Raw genomic sequence first — 16477 nt, 5'->3', positions numbered from 1 at the left:
TTGTTGTTTTTATGTTCATTTATTGTTTTTATGTTCAGTCTCAACTGTTACGAAGTTGATGTGCAGTTAATAAGTGCAATAAATATTTATATTGGAAAAGAAAATCGTGAGAGAATCGTGATCTCAATTCTAAGCAAAAAAATCGTGATTCTCATTTTATGCAAAATCGTGCAGCCCTAATTTTAAGGATGAACATGTCTACTTAAGAAAGAGTAGGTATCTGAACCAAAGGGATAACAATTGGTTGGACTGTTTATCTAATGAGGTGATGGAGTGGGCTTATAAAACATGACTTAAGTTTAGTTGGCTTTATCTTCAAAATCATCTTCCTGTGTACTTCTGTACCATTTGCTGGCACAGCTCCATCATCTCTAATGAATTTTCTCTATTAGGATGTTACTCTTGAAGTCTACTAGAATCCTGAAACAACAATTCATGTTTGCTCTTTCCACAAGTTTGAGATCCATGAAAGAAGGCACAGAGTAGGAGGTCAGAGCACGACGATCAAAAATAGAAGCCATGTCTTGACATGCTCATGAAGAAGTGATGAGGTTTTTGATTTCTATGGATGTATTGTAGTACTTTTATGCTATTGTACCTTGTTGAAAATAACAAAAATGCAGGTAAGTCTTCTGGGTCTGACTAAATAGACAATAAGAATCAAAAGAAAAACTCAAAACATGTTAGACTGCAAAGAAGCTGAACCTAACATCTGGCTTACTTGTTGGGTGTATCTTACACACGAAATATTGAAAAACCCACTTGCATGTAGTATGCCACTGCTGCCCTATATAATCGCATATCTTGGCTTACCTCATTAAAACAAAAAAAACCCCTCACCTCTTGGACTGTTATCCTTTTAATTTCTCTTGCTCTCTTTCCTTCTCGTCTCCCCCCCTCCTCCTTTTAAACTAACCACAGTAACATCACTGTATTTAGATCACTCAGCAAAATGTTTCAAAGTCAAACTGTGGAGGAAGTCTGCTTTTTCATTCTCCGAGGCTTCCTCATGACCAATCTTCATAATCAATCCTGGATGGTATTTCTGACGCTTAATTAGTCCAAGACTGTCTTTAAGCAGATGCTGCTGTCTCGACCAAAACCTTAAGGTCACACTGGAGAAAACTCCAGCAGATGTCTTTGCCGTTACTACAGTAACAAGGCTATTTTTACAAAAAACATGTTTGTACTGTGGCTGTTTCCACTGCTAGCACGACTGACCTGGCAGAGAAAAAAAAAGATTATCTTGCTTGCTATCGTCAAGAACCAGAGAAACAGCAAGAAATGGCAGCAACGGTGAGGGCATGTATTTGATTTGAAAATCCTCATAAAACAATTTGCCCGTTGTAAACAGGATCAAATATAAAAGCGATCAGCAGGCACAAGCTTCTAGGTAGGTGCACAAAGTCTGCCTCATTGAAATTCAAAGGTCTGCCTTGTAACATCCAACTGCCCCCTTGGTTACCAAGCAGAAATAACTCATCAGAATAGTGTTGCATGTATCTAGCCCCCAGCTCCTGGTAACCTTAACTACTAGGGATAACACACAGCATTGACAGAAAGGGCACCTTCACACATGGCAGAAAGACACCATGAGGTGAGCCTCGTAAAATTATAGCCACATATAGAACTGGATGAGGGTCAATGCATTTTACGATGACCCCTGAGCGCCCACCGTAAGAAAGGATGGGCAAACAACATGAACACTGCATTCTCTTTAACTCACACAAGCAAAGGTTTTTGGTTCATGTGCCATAAAGTAGAGCAACGAGACATGAAGCAGTCAGAGGGGGGTCGCGGAGGAGGGTGCAGGAGAGCTAAGGTCAGTCCGAGCCTTCGTGTGATTTATTGGCACATTACAAGGCTAAACGACACTCGCGTGTGTGCACTGCAGGTTTGAATGAGCTTGCTCACACGTGCGCGTGCTCAGTGCCACCGCCCGTACTGGATGGTGCAATCTGGTTTTCTTTTTTTTTTCCTCCACATAATGACAGTCTTGTTCTTTATAGGTGTTCGCTCAGCTGTACCATTAATCTCCGTCTTCACTCCCTCTCTTCTTCCAGTCCTCACTCCCTTTCATTTGCCCCCTCCCCGCTCCCTGTTCGGACAATTTCATCAAGGGGCCACGCGCATGTGGGCCTCCCTCCTCTTTCATCACGGTGTTACACTCTCTGGGGAGAAATATAGTTTGATGGGGTTTCTCTTGCTCTCTTTCCTTCTCGCTTCCCCCCTCCTTCTTCCCCCCACCTTGTCTTGTCTCATTGTTCCCCGCTTCTTAATCTTGCCATCGTTTAGTGGTGATTTCCCTCTTTGCTCACACAGCGCCTTTTTTTAAGCGTCTCCTCCCCCACCTTTCTCTTGTTATATGTCCCCAAATCTCTTTTCCACCCTAACAGCTGGAACAAGGGCGCACGGCAATCAAATCTCCTCTAATCATGTGCCAATAGGCCATTAGGAACACAGCTCCACATTATGAAAAGCAAAAAAGGTATATCATACAGAATCCCGTTATGCCTGTGAAATGACAGGCACAGGAGGTAAATCAAAGCAGTGTTAATTGAACACTTCAATTCATCACTTGCAGACAGGGCAAACTGTCAGTCTGATAGGACTGCACACGGGGCTTAAAGCACATAAAAATGTAGTAATATATCCATAAAGATGTGGTTTGACAACCATTAGAAAACTGTCTGGGTTTTTCAAAGGGTAGCTGTAGGCAATCTGGTAGGACTGCAAACTAAACTAAACAGATAGACTTACATCTTGGAAAGCTAAGAAAACTTGGGAGTTTCAGCTTTGGCATTCGAAGTTCTGGGGCAAAAAGCAGAACTCTACTGACGTACTCAGTAAAATTAAGTTATTTTAGTGCATGCGCAACAAAAGTGGTAACAAGCATGGCTGTTGAGGTCACTGGGGCTAAGTGACTGATGAACATGGACAGATGATTTTGGAGCAAATAGGTCTCTATCTCAGACTTTGGAAACAACCCCTTATGTGTCTTTGTAATTTAAAAGGTCACTCATTAGAGTTATTTTGTACCCTTAATGACAAGTTTTGACACCTCAGCAGGGCTCGCAAAATTTCAAAATCCGTGGTAGCCCTCCCTTCGAGCAGGCACTCTTCAGTTTGTGGTAGCCCAAAATAAATTTAAGTAGCCCGAATAAAAAAGAGAGCAATATTTTGATTGATGTTTGGTTTCCTGTTTTGTTTCCGTTATACTTTAATGTATAATATTGTAACGGAAACAAAACATCAATCAAAAAAATTGTTGAAACACAAATTACAACAATTGTATAAAAATTACAATCATCAACTCAAATACTTGGTTCTAATTGAACAGAAAATTTCTATGAACTTGTAAGAACTGTGTAGAACATGAATCTGTCACGATCGGGCGAATTACACACAGTAATTCGGCGTGCCCGTGTGGCGTGATGGCTAGACCCAAACGCGGCGAAGGCTAGCGGTGGGTTGGAACAGACACGCAGTTATTCTAGTAACGATCAGTGCACGAAGCGTGGCTTCGGAACTGGCGTTACAGACGGAGAGCGAGCGGAGCCGGGATGAGAAAAAGAATCGAGAGGAAAAACACTCACAGTTGCTGAGTCAGGCGGAGACTGACGTAGGCAAGGTTTCGGAGCTCCTGACATGAAGAGAACGATGTCTGAGCGGCGAACAGGTGGGTGGCGTCTCTCTTTTAAACCCGGCCCCGTGATCATCTGATCACCAGCTGACAGGACCCCCCGCCCCCGAAGACCGGCACCCGACGGTCCAGGACGGCGGCGACGGAAATCCGAGAGTAGGGAGGGATCCAAGACGAAGCGGGACGGCACCCAGGAGCGCTCCTCCGGACCGTAGCCAGCCCAGTCCACCAAATACTGGACCCCCGACCCCGGGGACGGGAGTCCAAGATCTGCCGGACAGTGTAGACAGGACCCCCATCGACGAACCTGGGCAGGGGCGGGGCCGGGGAGGGGGCGCCAGCGAGGAAGTAACGCGCCGTTTAAGCTGCGAGACATGGAAAACCGGATGGACCTTCATGGCGGGCGGAAGCCGGAGACGATAAGTCACGGGGTTGAGCCGGGCAGTGACCTCGTATGGGCCAACGAACCTGGGAGTGAGCTTCTTGGACTCGGTGCAGAGCCACAGGTGCCTTGTGGAGAGCCAGACGCGATCCCCCGGCTGAAGAGGATGAGCCGGGCGGTGGCGGCGACGATGCTGCTTGGTGTACAGAGCGTTGGCTCGGGAAATGGCAGCCCGCGCCTTGATCCAGGCCTGACGACAGCGGCGGACCATCCGTTCAGCAGCAGGCACGTCGACCTCTGCCTCCTGGTGGCAGAAGAGACGTGAAGGTTATGAGACAGCTCAGCCCACAACAGGTAACGAGGCCAAAGCGACGGTTGGGCGGAGATGAAGCACCTCAAGAAGCGTCCCAGTTGTTGATTGGTCAGTTCAACCTGCCCATTGGTCTGAGGGTGATAGCCGGACGAGAGGCTGGGAGATGCTCCAATCAGGCGGCAAAAGGCTTTCCAGAACCTGGCGGTGAACTGGGGCCCCCTGTCGGAGACTATGTCCTTGGGGAACCCGTGAAGCCGGACGACGTGGTCTAAGAAGAGCTCAGCTGTCCGTTTGGTGGAAGGGAGGCCGGCCAGGGCGACCAGGTGCACCGCCTTTGAAAACCGGTCTACAAAGGTGAGGATGGTGTCAAGACCGTCCACGGATGGGAGGCCGGTAACAAAGTCAAGGCCAACATGGGACCAGGGACGTCCCGGCACAGGGAGAGGGCGAAGGTCGCCAGCAGGAGGCTGAGTGGAGGACTTAGCCCGAGCACAGGTGTCACAGGCGGAAACGAATTCACGGACGTCCCGAGTCATGGAGGGCCACCAGAAGGCACGACGGAGGAGCTGGAGGATCCTGTCAGGCCCCGGGTGACCAGAGAGCGGGGAGGAGTGAGCCCAGAGCAAGGCCTCCTGACGGCACCGGGATGGTACATAGAGTCTCCCAGCAGGGGTGTCAGGCGGAGGTGGTTCGGCGGTCAGGGCATCCCGGATAGAGTCCTCCAGGGGCCACCGAAGGGGGCAGCGAAGCAATGAGAAGGTAGGATAGCTTCAGGGTCTGACGTGAGGTTGTCCTGGGCGAACTGTCTGGAGACAGCGTCTGCCTTAGCGTTCTTGGAACCAGGGCGGTAGGCGAGGTGGAAGTTGTAAGGCTCAAAGAATAAGGCCCAACGGGCCTGCCTTGGGTTGAGTTGCTTGGCAGAGCGAATATGGATCAGGTTCTGATGATCAGTCCAGATCAGAAAAGGGTCTTTCGCTCCCAGGAGCCAATGCCGCCACTCTTCTAAGGCCCACTTAATGGCCAGGAGTTCTCGGTCTCCGACACCATACCGTTGCTGCGTGGGAGAAAATTTCCTTGAGAAATAGCAGCATGGGTGAAGTTTTCCATCCGGGCCGTGTTGAGAAAGGATGGCGCCAGCGCCAACATCGGAGGCATCCACCTCCACCACAAAGACTCTGGCAGGATCAGGGTGGAGCAGGACGGGGGCCGTAATGAACCGGTGGATAAGGTCTCGGAATGCCTGTTTTGCACCCGGGGAGAGGCAGAAGGGCTTAGGCAGGTTAGCTGGTTTGGTGAGGACTTAGCCCGAGCACAGGTGTCACAGGCGGAAACGAATTCACGGACGTCCCGAGTCATGGAGGGCCACCAGAAGGCACGACGGAGGAGCTGGAGGATCCTGTCAGGCCCCGGGTGACCAGAGAGCGGGGAGGAGTGAGCCCAGAGCAAGGCCTCCTGACGGCACCGGGATGGTACATAGAGTCTCCCAGCAGGGGTGTCAGGCGGAGGTGGTTCGGCGGTCAGGGCATCCCGGATAGAGTCCTCCAGGGGCCACCGAAGGGGGGCAGCGAAGCAATGAGAAGGTAGGATAGCTTCAGGGTCTGACGTGAGGTTGTCCTGGGCGAACTGTCTGGAGACAGCGTCTGCCTTAGCGTTCTTGGAACCAGGGCGGTAGGCGAGGTGGAAGTTGTAAGGCTCAAAGAATAAGGCCCAACGGGCCTGCCTTGGGTTGAGTTGCTTGGCAGAGCGAATATGGATCAGGTTCTGATGATCAGTCCAGATCAGAAAAGGGTCTTTCGCTCCCAGGAGCCAATGCCGCCACTCTTCTAAGGCCCACTTAATGGCCAGGAGTTCTCGGTCTCCGACACCATACCGTTGCTGCGTGGGAGAAAATTTCCTTGAGAAATAGCAGCATGGGTGAAGTTTTCCATCCGGGCCGTGTTGAGAAAGGATGGCGCCAGCGCCAACATCGGAGGCATCCACCTCCACCACAAAGACTCTGGCAGGATCAGGGTGGAGCAGGACGGGGGCCGTAATGAACCGGTGGATAAGGTCTCGGAATGCCTGTTTTGCACCCGGGGAGAGGCAGAAGGGCTTAGGCAGGTTAGCTGGTTTGGTGAGAGATGTCAGTGGGGCGACAACAGTGCTGAAATTACGGATAAAACGCCGATAGAAATTGGCGTAAGCCCAGGAAGCTCTGTAGCTGCTTAAGGCTGGAGGGCTGAGGCCACTGGGTCACCGCTTGGACCTTTTGCGGATCCATGGTCAGGCCATCGGAGGAGATGGTGAAGCCCAGGAAGGTGGTGGACCACTGATGGAAAGCACACTTCTCCAGTTTGCAGAACAGCTGGTACTCGAGCAGCCTGCTCAGCACGGCCCTCACATGGCGAACATGGTCCACTTTGGTGCAGGAGTAGATCAAGATGTCGTCGAGATAAGCAAACACCCACCGGCCTAGCATATCCCGCAAGACATCGTTGATCAGATGTTGGAAGATGGCAGGGCTGTTGCAGAGGCCGAAGGGCATCACCAGGTACTCCCAGTGCCCGTTAGGGGTGATGAAGGCCGTCTTCCATTCATCCCCTTCCCTAATGCGCACCAAATTATAGGCGCTGCGTAGGTCTAGTTTGGTGAAGATGCAGGCCTGGGAGAGGGAATCGAGTGCGGTGGATAGAAGAGGAAGAGGATGGCGGTTCTTGATAGTGACTTTATTCAAGCCCCGATAGTCTATACAGGGGCGGAGCCCGCCGTCTTTCTTCTTGACAAAGAAGAATCCAGCAGCAGCAGGAGAGGTAGAGGGGCGAATAAAGCCCTGTTGGAGAGCCTCAGCAACGTACTCCTCCATGGCCTTATTCTCTGCGGGAGACAGAGAAAACAGGCGACCACGAGGAGGGACCGCTCCCGGGAGGAGCTCAATGGCCATGTCGTAGGAGCGATGAGGAGGTAGAGTAGAGGCTCGCCTCTTACTAAAGACCTCAGATAGGTCGTGGTAAGCCGGAGGGATCTTATCCAGATCAATGGGCTCCGGGGGAGAGGCCTCTTCTGACTTTGAGTTCTTTTGGGTCCGAGAGAGAAGGCAGCGGCGTGGACACTGGGGACCCCAACCCAGGATTTGGCAGGAAGACCAGGAGATGTGGGGGTCGTGTTGACGGAACCAGGGGTATCCAAGGATGAGAGGTGAGGAAGTGGCTGAGACTACTAGAAACCGGATCTCCTCCTGATGATCCCCGATAGACACGCGAACCGGCTGGGTCTGGAACTGGATCGGGTAGGGTTGGAGGGGTCGCCCATCTACTGACGTCACCGGGAGGAATCGATCCACAGGAGTTAACGGAATGCGAAGTCGGGAGGCTAGTTTTTGGTCGATGAAGTTCTCAGCGGCTCCGGTGTCCAGGAGGGCTTCAGATGAGAACTGTTGGCATTTCAGGTGAAATATTACTGGTAACAGAAAGCGAGAGGGGTCAGAGGAGTGCGAAAGGCCAGGTGGGACACCCCCGCAGTCTACCTGGCGTCGTCGTTTCCCGGACGTAGCGGGCACCGGGGATGACGGTGTCGAGCTGATCAACAGTAGGCGCAGAGACCCTCACGCCAGCGTCTCTCTCTCTCTCCTCTTTGGAGAGTCTGCCCAGCTGCATGGGCTCCTCGCTGGATGTACTGCTTGGGCTAGCAGCGGCTCCTTCAGAGGGGGGAGGAGGCTGCGAAGACGTGGCCCTCTGAGGCTGGAAGGGTTTGAAGGCCCGAGGGGTGTAGCGAGGCCGCGACATCACTCGTTGGTCGATCTTCAGGGCGAGGTCCACGGCCTCATCCAGGGTTTTAGGGGCCTCACGGCCGGTCATCTCATCTCGGATGTAATCAGCCAGTCCCTCCAGAAAAATGGAGCGTAGAGAAGCATCTCCCCACTTTAGCTTAGCGGCCAGGGTACGAAATTGGGAGGCAAAGTGACAGACGGGTCGACTGCCCTGGCGTAAATGAAGCAGCTGTGACTCCACCTCCACTTCACTGCTCGGGGGAACAAATGTCTTTTTTAATTCCTCCACAAACAGAGCATAGTCATTGCAAGCTGCAGATTTATTGTTGTAAAGAGCCGTGGCCCATTCCTGAGCCTGGCCAGACAAGAGAGAGGTTAGCATTGCAACTTTTGCACGGGCGGTGGCGTATTTAGTGGGCTGACATTCAAACAGCATGTCTAAAGTGGCAAGCAAACCATCAGGCCGGCCATCAACTCCGTTCCACTTATCTGGTAGTCCGATCCGGGGCTCCGCGCTCACCGGCGCCGGCTGACGTTGCAGCGAGGTGACGGAAGTGGAAAGTTGGAGGACAGTTTCGGTGAGAGACTCCATTTTTGTGCTCATCCGATCTACCACACCGCGAAGATATAGTACTTCGGCTTTCAGCCGTTCGAATTCCGCTGGGTCTATACGCGGCTCAGACATCCTGTCACGATCGCTGCAAAAGATAAATAAAGCTGCACTTTCTTTTTGCCTCATAGTCTGATTTGTCATAACTTTTCCGTTTTGTGGTAGGCTTTTCTTTGGCTGTCACTTCTTCACCCTGACCTGTCTTATTTGGCTCAGCAGAACTAAAATATATATCCTGCTGCTTACACATGCGCTCACATAGCGCTCAGCGATTCTCTCCGCAATCAACCTCTCACATGTTTAAGCTTGCTGTGGGAGATTTCACTTGTCAGGTTTGAATAGTAAGCTAATGAGTGATAAGATGATGTCAGAGGAATTGGTGCGCAATTAATCGTCACTCACCAATTAGTACTGCCGCTCTCTATACACAGTTCGCGCGATCGCAAAGTGAAAGCAAAAAACAAGCGCAAATTCAAACGAGATTTCAATATGTCACATATTGACAGTGGTTCCCCGATGCCAATGACATAATTACCCAGCTACATTTCCGAAAGAATGCAAAAGCAATGACATATATTTTTCCTTCCTATGATAGCCCGACGGGCAGGGCTGAGATAGATTTTGGTAGCCCGACTGGAAAATTCGCTAGCCCCGGGACGTCGGGCTAGCGAATTTGCGAGCCCTGCTCAGTATATATCAATAAAGATGTGTTTTTTGGGGGGTTGCTCCCAGTAGATGTCCAAGGGGGAAAGAGTTAAAGAGTAATCAGACCTTCTAAGCTCTTACTGGTGATCCACACATCAGTGGCCTCTCTGTGCTGAGCATGTTTTCCCTCTCTGCATAGGTTTTCTCTGACATGAAGACATGAATGTTAGATTAACTCACGATTCTAAAGTGGCTTTAGGTGTGAATGTGAGAATGAATGGTTACCTGTCGGTTTTAGCCCTGTGACTGACTGGTAACCTGCCAACGGTGTATCCCACCTATCCAAATGGATAGATGGTTATGATATGTATTATGTAATCTAAAACAGCCTGACATCGGAATTGTAGGACACTGTCTATAAACTTTAACCTCTCAACATTCACCAGGTCAACATTAAACTGGTTAGATGTTAGATGAGGTTAGATGCTAAAGACAAACATCATCAGGAAGTATAAAATTGACCTTTCAAATCAACTCTCTTACATGCGGTTGGCCTTTTGCTAAAAGATCTCCAGTGTAGTATGCTGAATAGGTAAAAATTCCATATGAAGACTACTTTGGGACTTCGGACTTTGTGGAAGTTCACTGTGCACATATATGGAGACTTTTCACTTTGCAAATGCACACATAAAAAAAAAAGATTTCAAAAGTTTGAACAAACATATAGTGATTTCAAACTTATGTGTCTTATGTTACACTAAAAGTGTTCTTGTACAGCTAACTGTACCCTAACTGTACACATAATACGATTATGAATAAAGGTCCTGACTGTGGAAAAAAGCTTGCAACCAGATTAAGGTGCAAGCAGGTAATTTGTAACTTTCCAATCCTTCGGAATTGCTCAGGAAAATGAGATTCTCCTTCAAACAATTCAATTGTTTGCCTGCTGCCTCCTTGAATTGATTTCATCCTGATCATTACACTGCTTTTACCGGCAGGTGTGCACACACATACACACAAAGAGCAATCCATGCATACACTTACAGCCTCTTGCACAATCAAGATATCTGCTAAAAGCTCAAAAAGGTCCATCAGGAGTAGAGAATGGATTGCCTTCTCCTGTTGAGCTACATGCCGGATATCGCAGCTATCACACATACAAAAAAAAAGCAGACATACACTCCAAGGCATACGATAATGACCGGATATTGCATACATGCCTTGACGAAAAGAGGCGGAAAGAGACCGTGCAGTAACAGAGAAGTATATGCACACACACACGCAGATGCCCTCCAGGGTAGCAGGGGAAGAGATGGATGCTGCTGAAAGGTAATGGATCAAAACATGTTTTCTAAAAAGCATTATGATGTGTTAAGGTCATTACTGGTCCATTATCTCTCCTTACAAACTGAACTGCAGGACTGAAGCAGCAATCAATTGGCATGGCCAGATTGAACTATTTGGCCCCTGGGCAAACATTTACTGCTCAGCCATCTCCAGCCACACCTGAAAGTTTCCGTCAAGTTTGTCAAGTTTGTCAAAAGGTCACCTTACACTTTTAGAAGCTGAATAATTACCCAATCAGTCAATAATGAACTGATTCATTTAAATCATTAGCTGCAGCCAAACTTGACTACTTGTTGGCTACTACTGCCAACTGATTACAGTCTGGGGCTTTAAAGGTCTGGCCCCTTCTGCCTTAATTTGCCTAGTTGGGATAGTTAAGTCTTATGAAAGCATGTTATGAAAAGTCAATAAAGGAAAACAACTGCAAATATTGCCAATTCAAGATTAGCACACAAAGCTGTGCTTTTAGTTTCCATGGCATCATTTATTTAGCACAACTTGGAATTTCTTTTTTTTTGGAAAAGTTTGCCGGTTGCGGGGGCTTTGCTGCATGAATCCGTGGCTTGTTGCCAGTTCAGAAAGAGCCTTCTCTTTTCAGTGTGAAATGGCTCCAAAATAGTCCCTAAAGGGTATCTGACAATGTTAGTTCTCTCCAACCACCTACAGCATCTCCAACAATGGGAAATCTTACTAAAGAAAGGCTCACCAATCTCTTTGGTTAAGAATATATTACTTAGTTTAACTAGTAGTGTTAAACAATGATACTTCTCACAATGATACACTCTGACATATTGTTAGAACAAAAATGATTAGAGAACTAATCAAGACTTAGATCACACTGCAGGTTTTAATAATACTGGGGGACAGAGTGTAAGTGGTGGTAACTATCCAGATAAGCAAATTCAACATGTAACACACAACTGATTGTGTATTACACGCTGAACTTATCTGGATATATGCAGAGTGGCTGTCTGATCGCAACTATTTCATGCCTAAATTATTTATCACTCCAATGTTGTAAAAACACACATCCATTTTCTTCTTTGCAGTAATATGACTGATATTTCTTGCTTCGTAAGAGAAGACATGGCTGAAACATTACAATTTGAGCAAACATCACCATCTGTTTGACCAGCTTTGACCCAGCGAATAATGTCAGAGTTTTAACCATGTTTGCTGGGTAGTTAAACATGTGCTCCATAAAGTAGAGATTTGCTCAAAGCAACCAAAAAGTTATTTTGCTAACTGCAAAGCAACGTTGTAACGCTAACTTCAAAGTTGAGAACAGTTTAACTCTGGATTCGCCCACTTCAAGTCACCAGTGGTTACTTTGCCTGCCGTCACTTGAAGTGGTCTCTGGTTGCCATGTTGCTGCTAATAAATGTTCAACACAATCTTAGTACAGACAGTATGCTGTTTTTACAGCAGTATTCACAGCTACTACTTACGGCTAAACATGGTGTATGGCTACCTTGCATAATATTAGTGCTAAGAAAAGCTACATTACATATACTTCTTTTGTGTTTAATCTTGTTATTAGGTTTATAAAAACTAAAGGAAGAGACACCCTCTCTCAGCAATAGGCAGTAGAGCTGTTTCCTTACTCCTTAAGCTTGAACTGGACCTCTGTTATTTAGACAGGGTTCGTACGCTTTTTTCAGGGTCAAATTCAAGCAGTTTTTAAGCACTTTCAAGGTCCCTTTTTAAGCTTTTCCAGCACCCCCCCCCCCCGCCAAAAAAAGAATGCATGTTTCAATTTGCATCACCTCAGTTCAATTTATCTAAATTCAGACAAAATTTAAAATACAAGTAGAAAGTGATATTTTTGACTGTAAAAACCACAAGCATGTTTAACGAATCATTTTCGTAACTTGAAATGCAAATAGAAATTGGACATTTAAAAAAAAAATATGAACAAGTTTTGCAAACAACAAAGTTATATGGTACTATTTACCTAAAAATGCAGCCAAGGCTCAGACGTTTTTTTATATAACCATTCAAAACTATTTACAGAACAATCAGGTGCTCTTTGTCAAATAAGAAGGCACACAAATTATTTATGCAACTCCAAAAAATAGTTTGTGTCACTATAACAGATGAGAACAGCACAGGGATCAATCCTGCAGGTCTGACAGCAGGTGTGTCACTCAGCGTTTACACTGCAACCTGCCTTTGGTGGCTTTTTTGCAGCAACTGTGACGTTCACTAGTAGAACTGACACACAAAACAAAACGACTACACTACACACTAACTACACAAGACAACACACTAACTTGAGACTACAAACACGATAAACATCACAAATCTCTCACGTATCAAAACTCTCTCTTTTTCGCTCACTCGCTCTCTCTTCCCTCTCTTCCCAACAACCAAATGCCACATGTTGCCGTATCATTTTTTGATTGGTCGACATGGTACATTTTTCCACCAATAGGGAAGGAGTGTTTTTTCTTTTTTCACTCACAAGCAAAGCGTGTTTGCTAGCGCTCTCCATAAAAAACGCCGTTTTTACCGTTTCTTCCCGGAGTAAACGCCACTGTTTTATTCAGAATATACCCCCACAAACATCTGTTTTACGTGACCTATCAACACAATTTAAAAACTGGTATATAGTTTGAAGTCCGCACGTTTGACCCAAGTTGAAATGGAGACTCTGGGTCCGTCGACCACAGAGGGTTAATCAGAAAGCCTTAAGTTAGCTAGTTATGTATCGGGCTCAGGGCTCGCAAAATCGCTAGCCCGACGTCCCGGGGCTAGCGATTTTTCCAGTCGGGCTACCAAAATCTAACTCAGCCCTGCCCGTCGGGCTATCATTCTAAAGAAAATATATGTCAATGCTTTGCATTTTTTCGCAAATGTAGCTGGGTAATTATGCCATTCGCATCAATGAGCCACTGTCAGTATGTGACATATTGAAATCGCGTTTGAATTTGCGCTTGTTTTTTGCTTTCACTTTGCGATCGCGCAAACTGTGTATAGAGAGCGGCAGAGGGTGACAGATTAATTGCGCACCAATTCCTGACATTGTCTTATCACTCATTAGCTTACTATTCAAACGTGACAAGTGAAATCTCTGGCAACAAGCTTAAACATGTGATAGAGGCTGATTGCGCAGAGAATCGCTGACCGTTATGTAAGTACGTGTGTAAAAGCAGATGAATTTACGCAGGTATTTTAGTTCTGCAGAGCGAAATAATAAAGGTCAGGGTGAAGAAGTGACAGCCAAAGAAAAGCCTACCACAAAATGGAAAAGTTATGACAAATCACACTAAAAAGAAAGCACAGCTTTTTTGGTTTCATGGACAAAGGAATTTCTGTGGCTGGAATATGACGAGCTAAATAACAATGTTCTGCCGGGTGTGTTGTGAGTTTCCTTGGATATCTGAGTCAACGGATGTTACTGGGACCAGTAATTTTAAGAAAGACCCTATCAGAACCCATGACAAATGCAAGAAATGCATTATTGCTCAGTCTGCAGTATCTTTCCCAGAACAAACACCAATTGCAAAAAACGTACTAAAAATAAACCAAGCACAACAAGAACTCCTGAAAAAGCTGTTTAGAACACTGCACTGTGTTGCAAAGAGTGAACTACCATTTGCAAAATTTAGCAGTCTTTGCAAACTTCAAAAAGCAAATGGCCTAGATCTTAGTTCCCCTTACCTCTTACCCATGACTTCAGTGGAAATTTCAGATTCAGGATCTGACAGACTGATTCATGTTCTACACAGTTCTTACAAATTCATAGAAATTTCTGTTCAATTTGAACCAAGTATTTGAGTTGATGGTTGTAATTTTTATACAATTGTTGTAATTTGTGTTTTAACAATTTTTTTGATTGATGTTTTGTTTCCTTTACAATATTATACTTAAATGTATAATATTGTAAAAGAAACAAAACATCAATCAAAAAATTGTTCTCTTTTTTTTATTCAGGCTACTTAAATTTATTTCGGGCTACCAAAAACTGAAGAGTGCCTGCCCGAAGGGCTACCAGGGATTTTGAAATTTTGCGAGCCCTGGGGCTAATGTTTAAAGCTTTCACTTGAGTAAATTAACTCATATTACTGCTAAGTAAAGTTAGCTAAGTTCACAGCATATTCCGTAATAGCGCTGCCATACTGCATCACACTCAGTGCATTTCAATCATTTCTCCAGCGAGTTTGATAGCTAGCAAAATAATAATCAAAATTTAAAAAAAATAACATGTGTAACGTACACATACTGGAAAATTATTTACTAGCACTCACCTATCATGCGACTGGAGAACGCAAACTCCGCCATTGTTGTTTTTCATCAAACACTCATTAAAACAGCAACCTACAGGTATGTTAGCGCACTCATCCCCGACTGTCCGAGGGAGGGGCGGGGTCACATATTGAAACAGACGCAAGGCAGCCCAGGCGGGGAAATTTTGCTTTTGCTTTTTGCGACTCATTTTATTTCTCTATCTGATAAGAAAACAATTCAATCAGATAGCTATTTATTGTGAATGAAATACAGTTACATTTTCAAGCACTTTTAAGCACCACATCTGAAATTCAAGCACTCTTCAAACTTTGAAAAGACGACATTAGAATTCAAGGATTTCAAGCACCCGTACGAACCCTGTTTAGAGGTGTAGCTTAATGAACACTTAATTACCTATTTAGCATGTCAATTATGAGTGTTGGCTGCCTTCATATCCTGACCGTTGCACTTGCCTGATGTGTGGTCAGCTCAGCTTTAGACAAAGGCAAAACTATGCTTCAGCCTCCAGCTTGAAATCTCCATAATTACATATCAATGACTTGTTTACTTGATCTCTGCATTGTTGAGTGCTACTAAACTGCACCACTCAAGAAGAGCTTAAATAATGCCCATTAGATATGTGATGAATTTGTAGCTCCTGAAGGCCTCTCAGTGAATTTGTACTTTTGCTCTACAGAAACTGTCACAATGGATAAAAACAGTCCATTAAGACATACAGGATGGCACCTTTCCTCAAATCTATCACCATTTAGTCCATCCGTTTACAGGCCAGTTCCCAAAGCTCAGACACAATAACAGGAGAAGTTCAGACTCTATCAGATGCATTGCTTTTGGGAATCAAGCTGAAGGAAGAAAGGCAGCTTGTGATTTCTACCAGTCCCCGACCTCATCTGAGAAAGAAAAATACCTGCTCTTTAACAGTCACCACTACTTACCTAGAGCCACTCTGGCTGCTGACGCATCATAGTTTATCCAGAAGGACACCCAGGAGAGGATGGTAATTAGGATTGATGGCATGTACGTCTGCAAAATAAAGTAGCCGATGTTCCTCTTCAGCTTGAAGCTCAGAGACAGTCGAGGGTAGGCACCTTAAGATAAGCGAGACAGAGACGAGTCGTTGAGAGATAAAGTAGGCAAGAACCTCTAAAGGGTCATGGCGTGTAATATAAAAACTGGTAAAAAGAAACATATTAACATCCCTTATATGTTATTTTTGCATCCACTTAATAATGTTTTAACTTTGTTCTTCTGAGAAGCATACAGGGACACCTCGTGTTTTTGTTTCAGTTTCCACGGCAACCCCAGCAGCATGGGTTGGATGTATCGCCATGGTAACAAGCATCCCCCTTCAAAAGCGCAAACGCACACCGACTCGCTCTCACACGCGCACACAAAACTGCAGCCATGTATCAGAGAGATGTGACACAATATTCAGGACGGTGATAAAAATTTCACCACGTTTTGATTTATCAATTCTCCACATCATCCACCTCCATAATTCACGGGTGCATTCTGAAGGATACGGCATTACAAGAATGCTG

The 16477-nt window shown here is 46.1% G+C and overlaps 1 protein-coding gene across 2 annotated transcripts in view; it reads right to left on the bottom strand.

Moving 5' to 3' along the window:
* The window catches only part of LOC100692868 (gamma-aminobutyric acid receptor subunit beta-3), a 65325-nt gene that overhangs the window by 11693 nt on the left and 37155 nt on the right, over positions 1-16477 (bottom strand). For both annotated transcript variants that reach the window (XM_005449998.4, XM_013268976.3), the window contains exon 7: positions 15872-16024. In XM_005449998.4, the coding sequence (XP_005450055.1) occupies positions 15872-16024 (153 nt within the window). The remainder of the gene's footprint in view (positions 1-15871; positions 16025-16477) is intronic.

This window comes from Oreochromis niloticus, linkage group LG23 (genome assembly GCF_001858045.2).
Source record: "Oreochromis niloticus isolate F11D_XX linkage group LG23, O_niloticus_UMD_NMBU, whole genome shotgun sequence".
NCBI classification, from domain to species: Eukaryota; Metazoa; Chordata; class Actinopteri; order Cichliformes; family Cichlidae; genus Oreochromis; species Oreochromis niloticus.
Note: the sequence above shows the minus strand (reverse complement) of the source record. Positions and strands in the feature narration are given on the sequence as shown.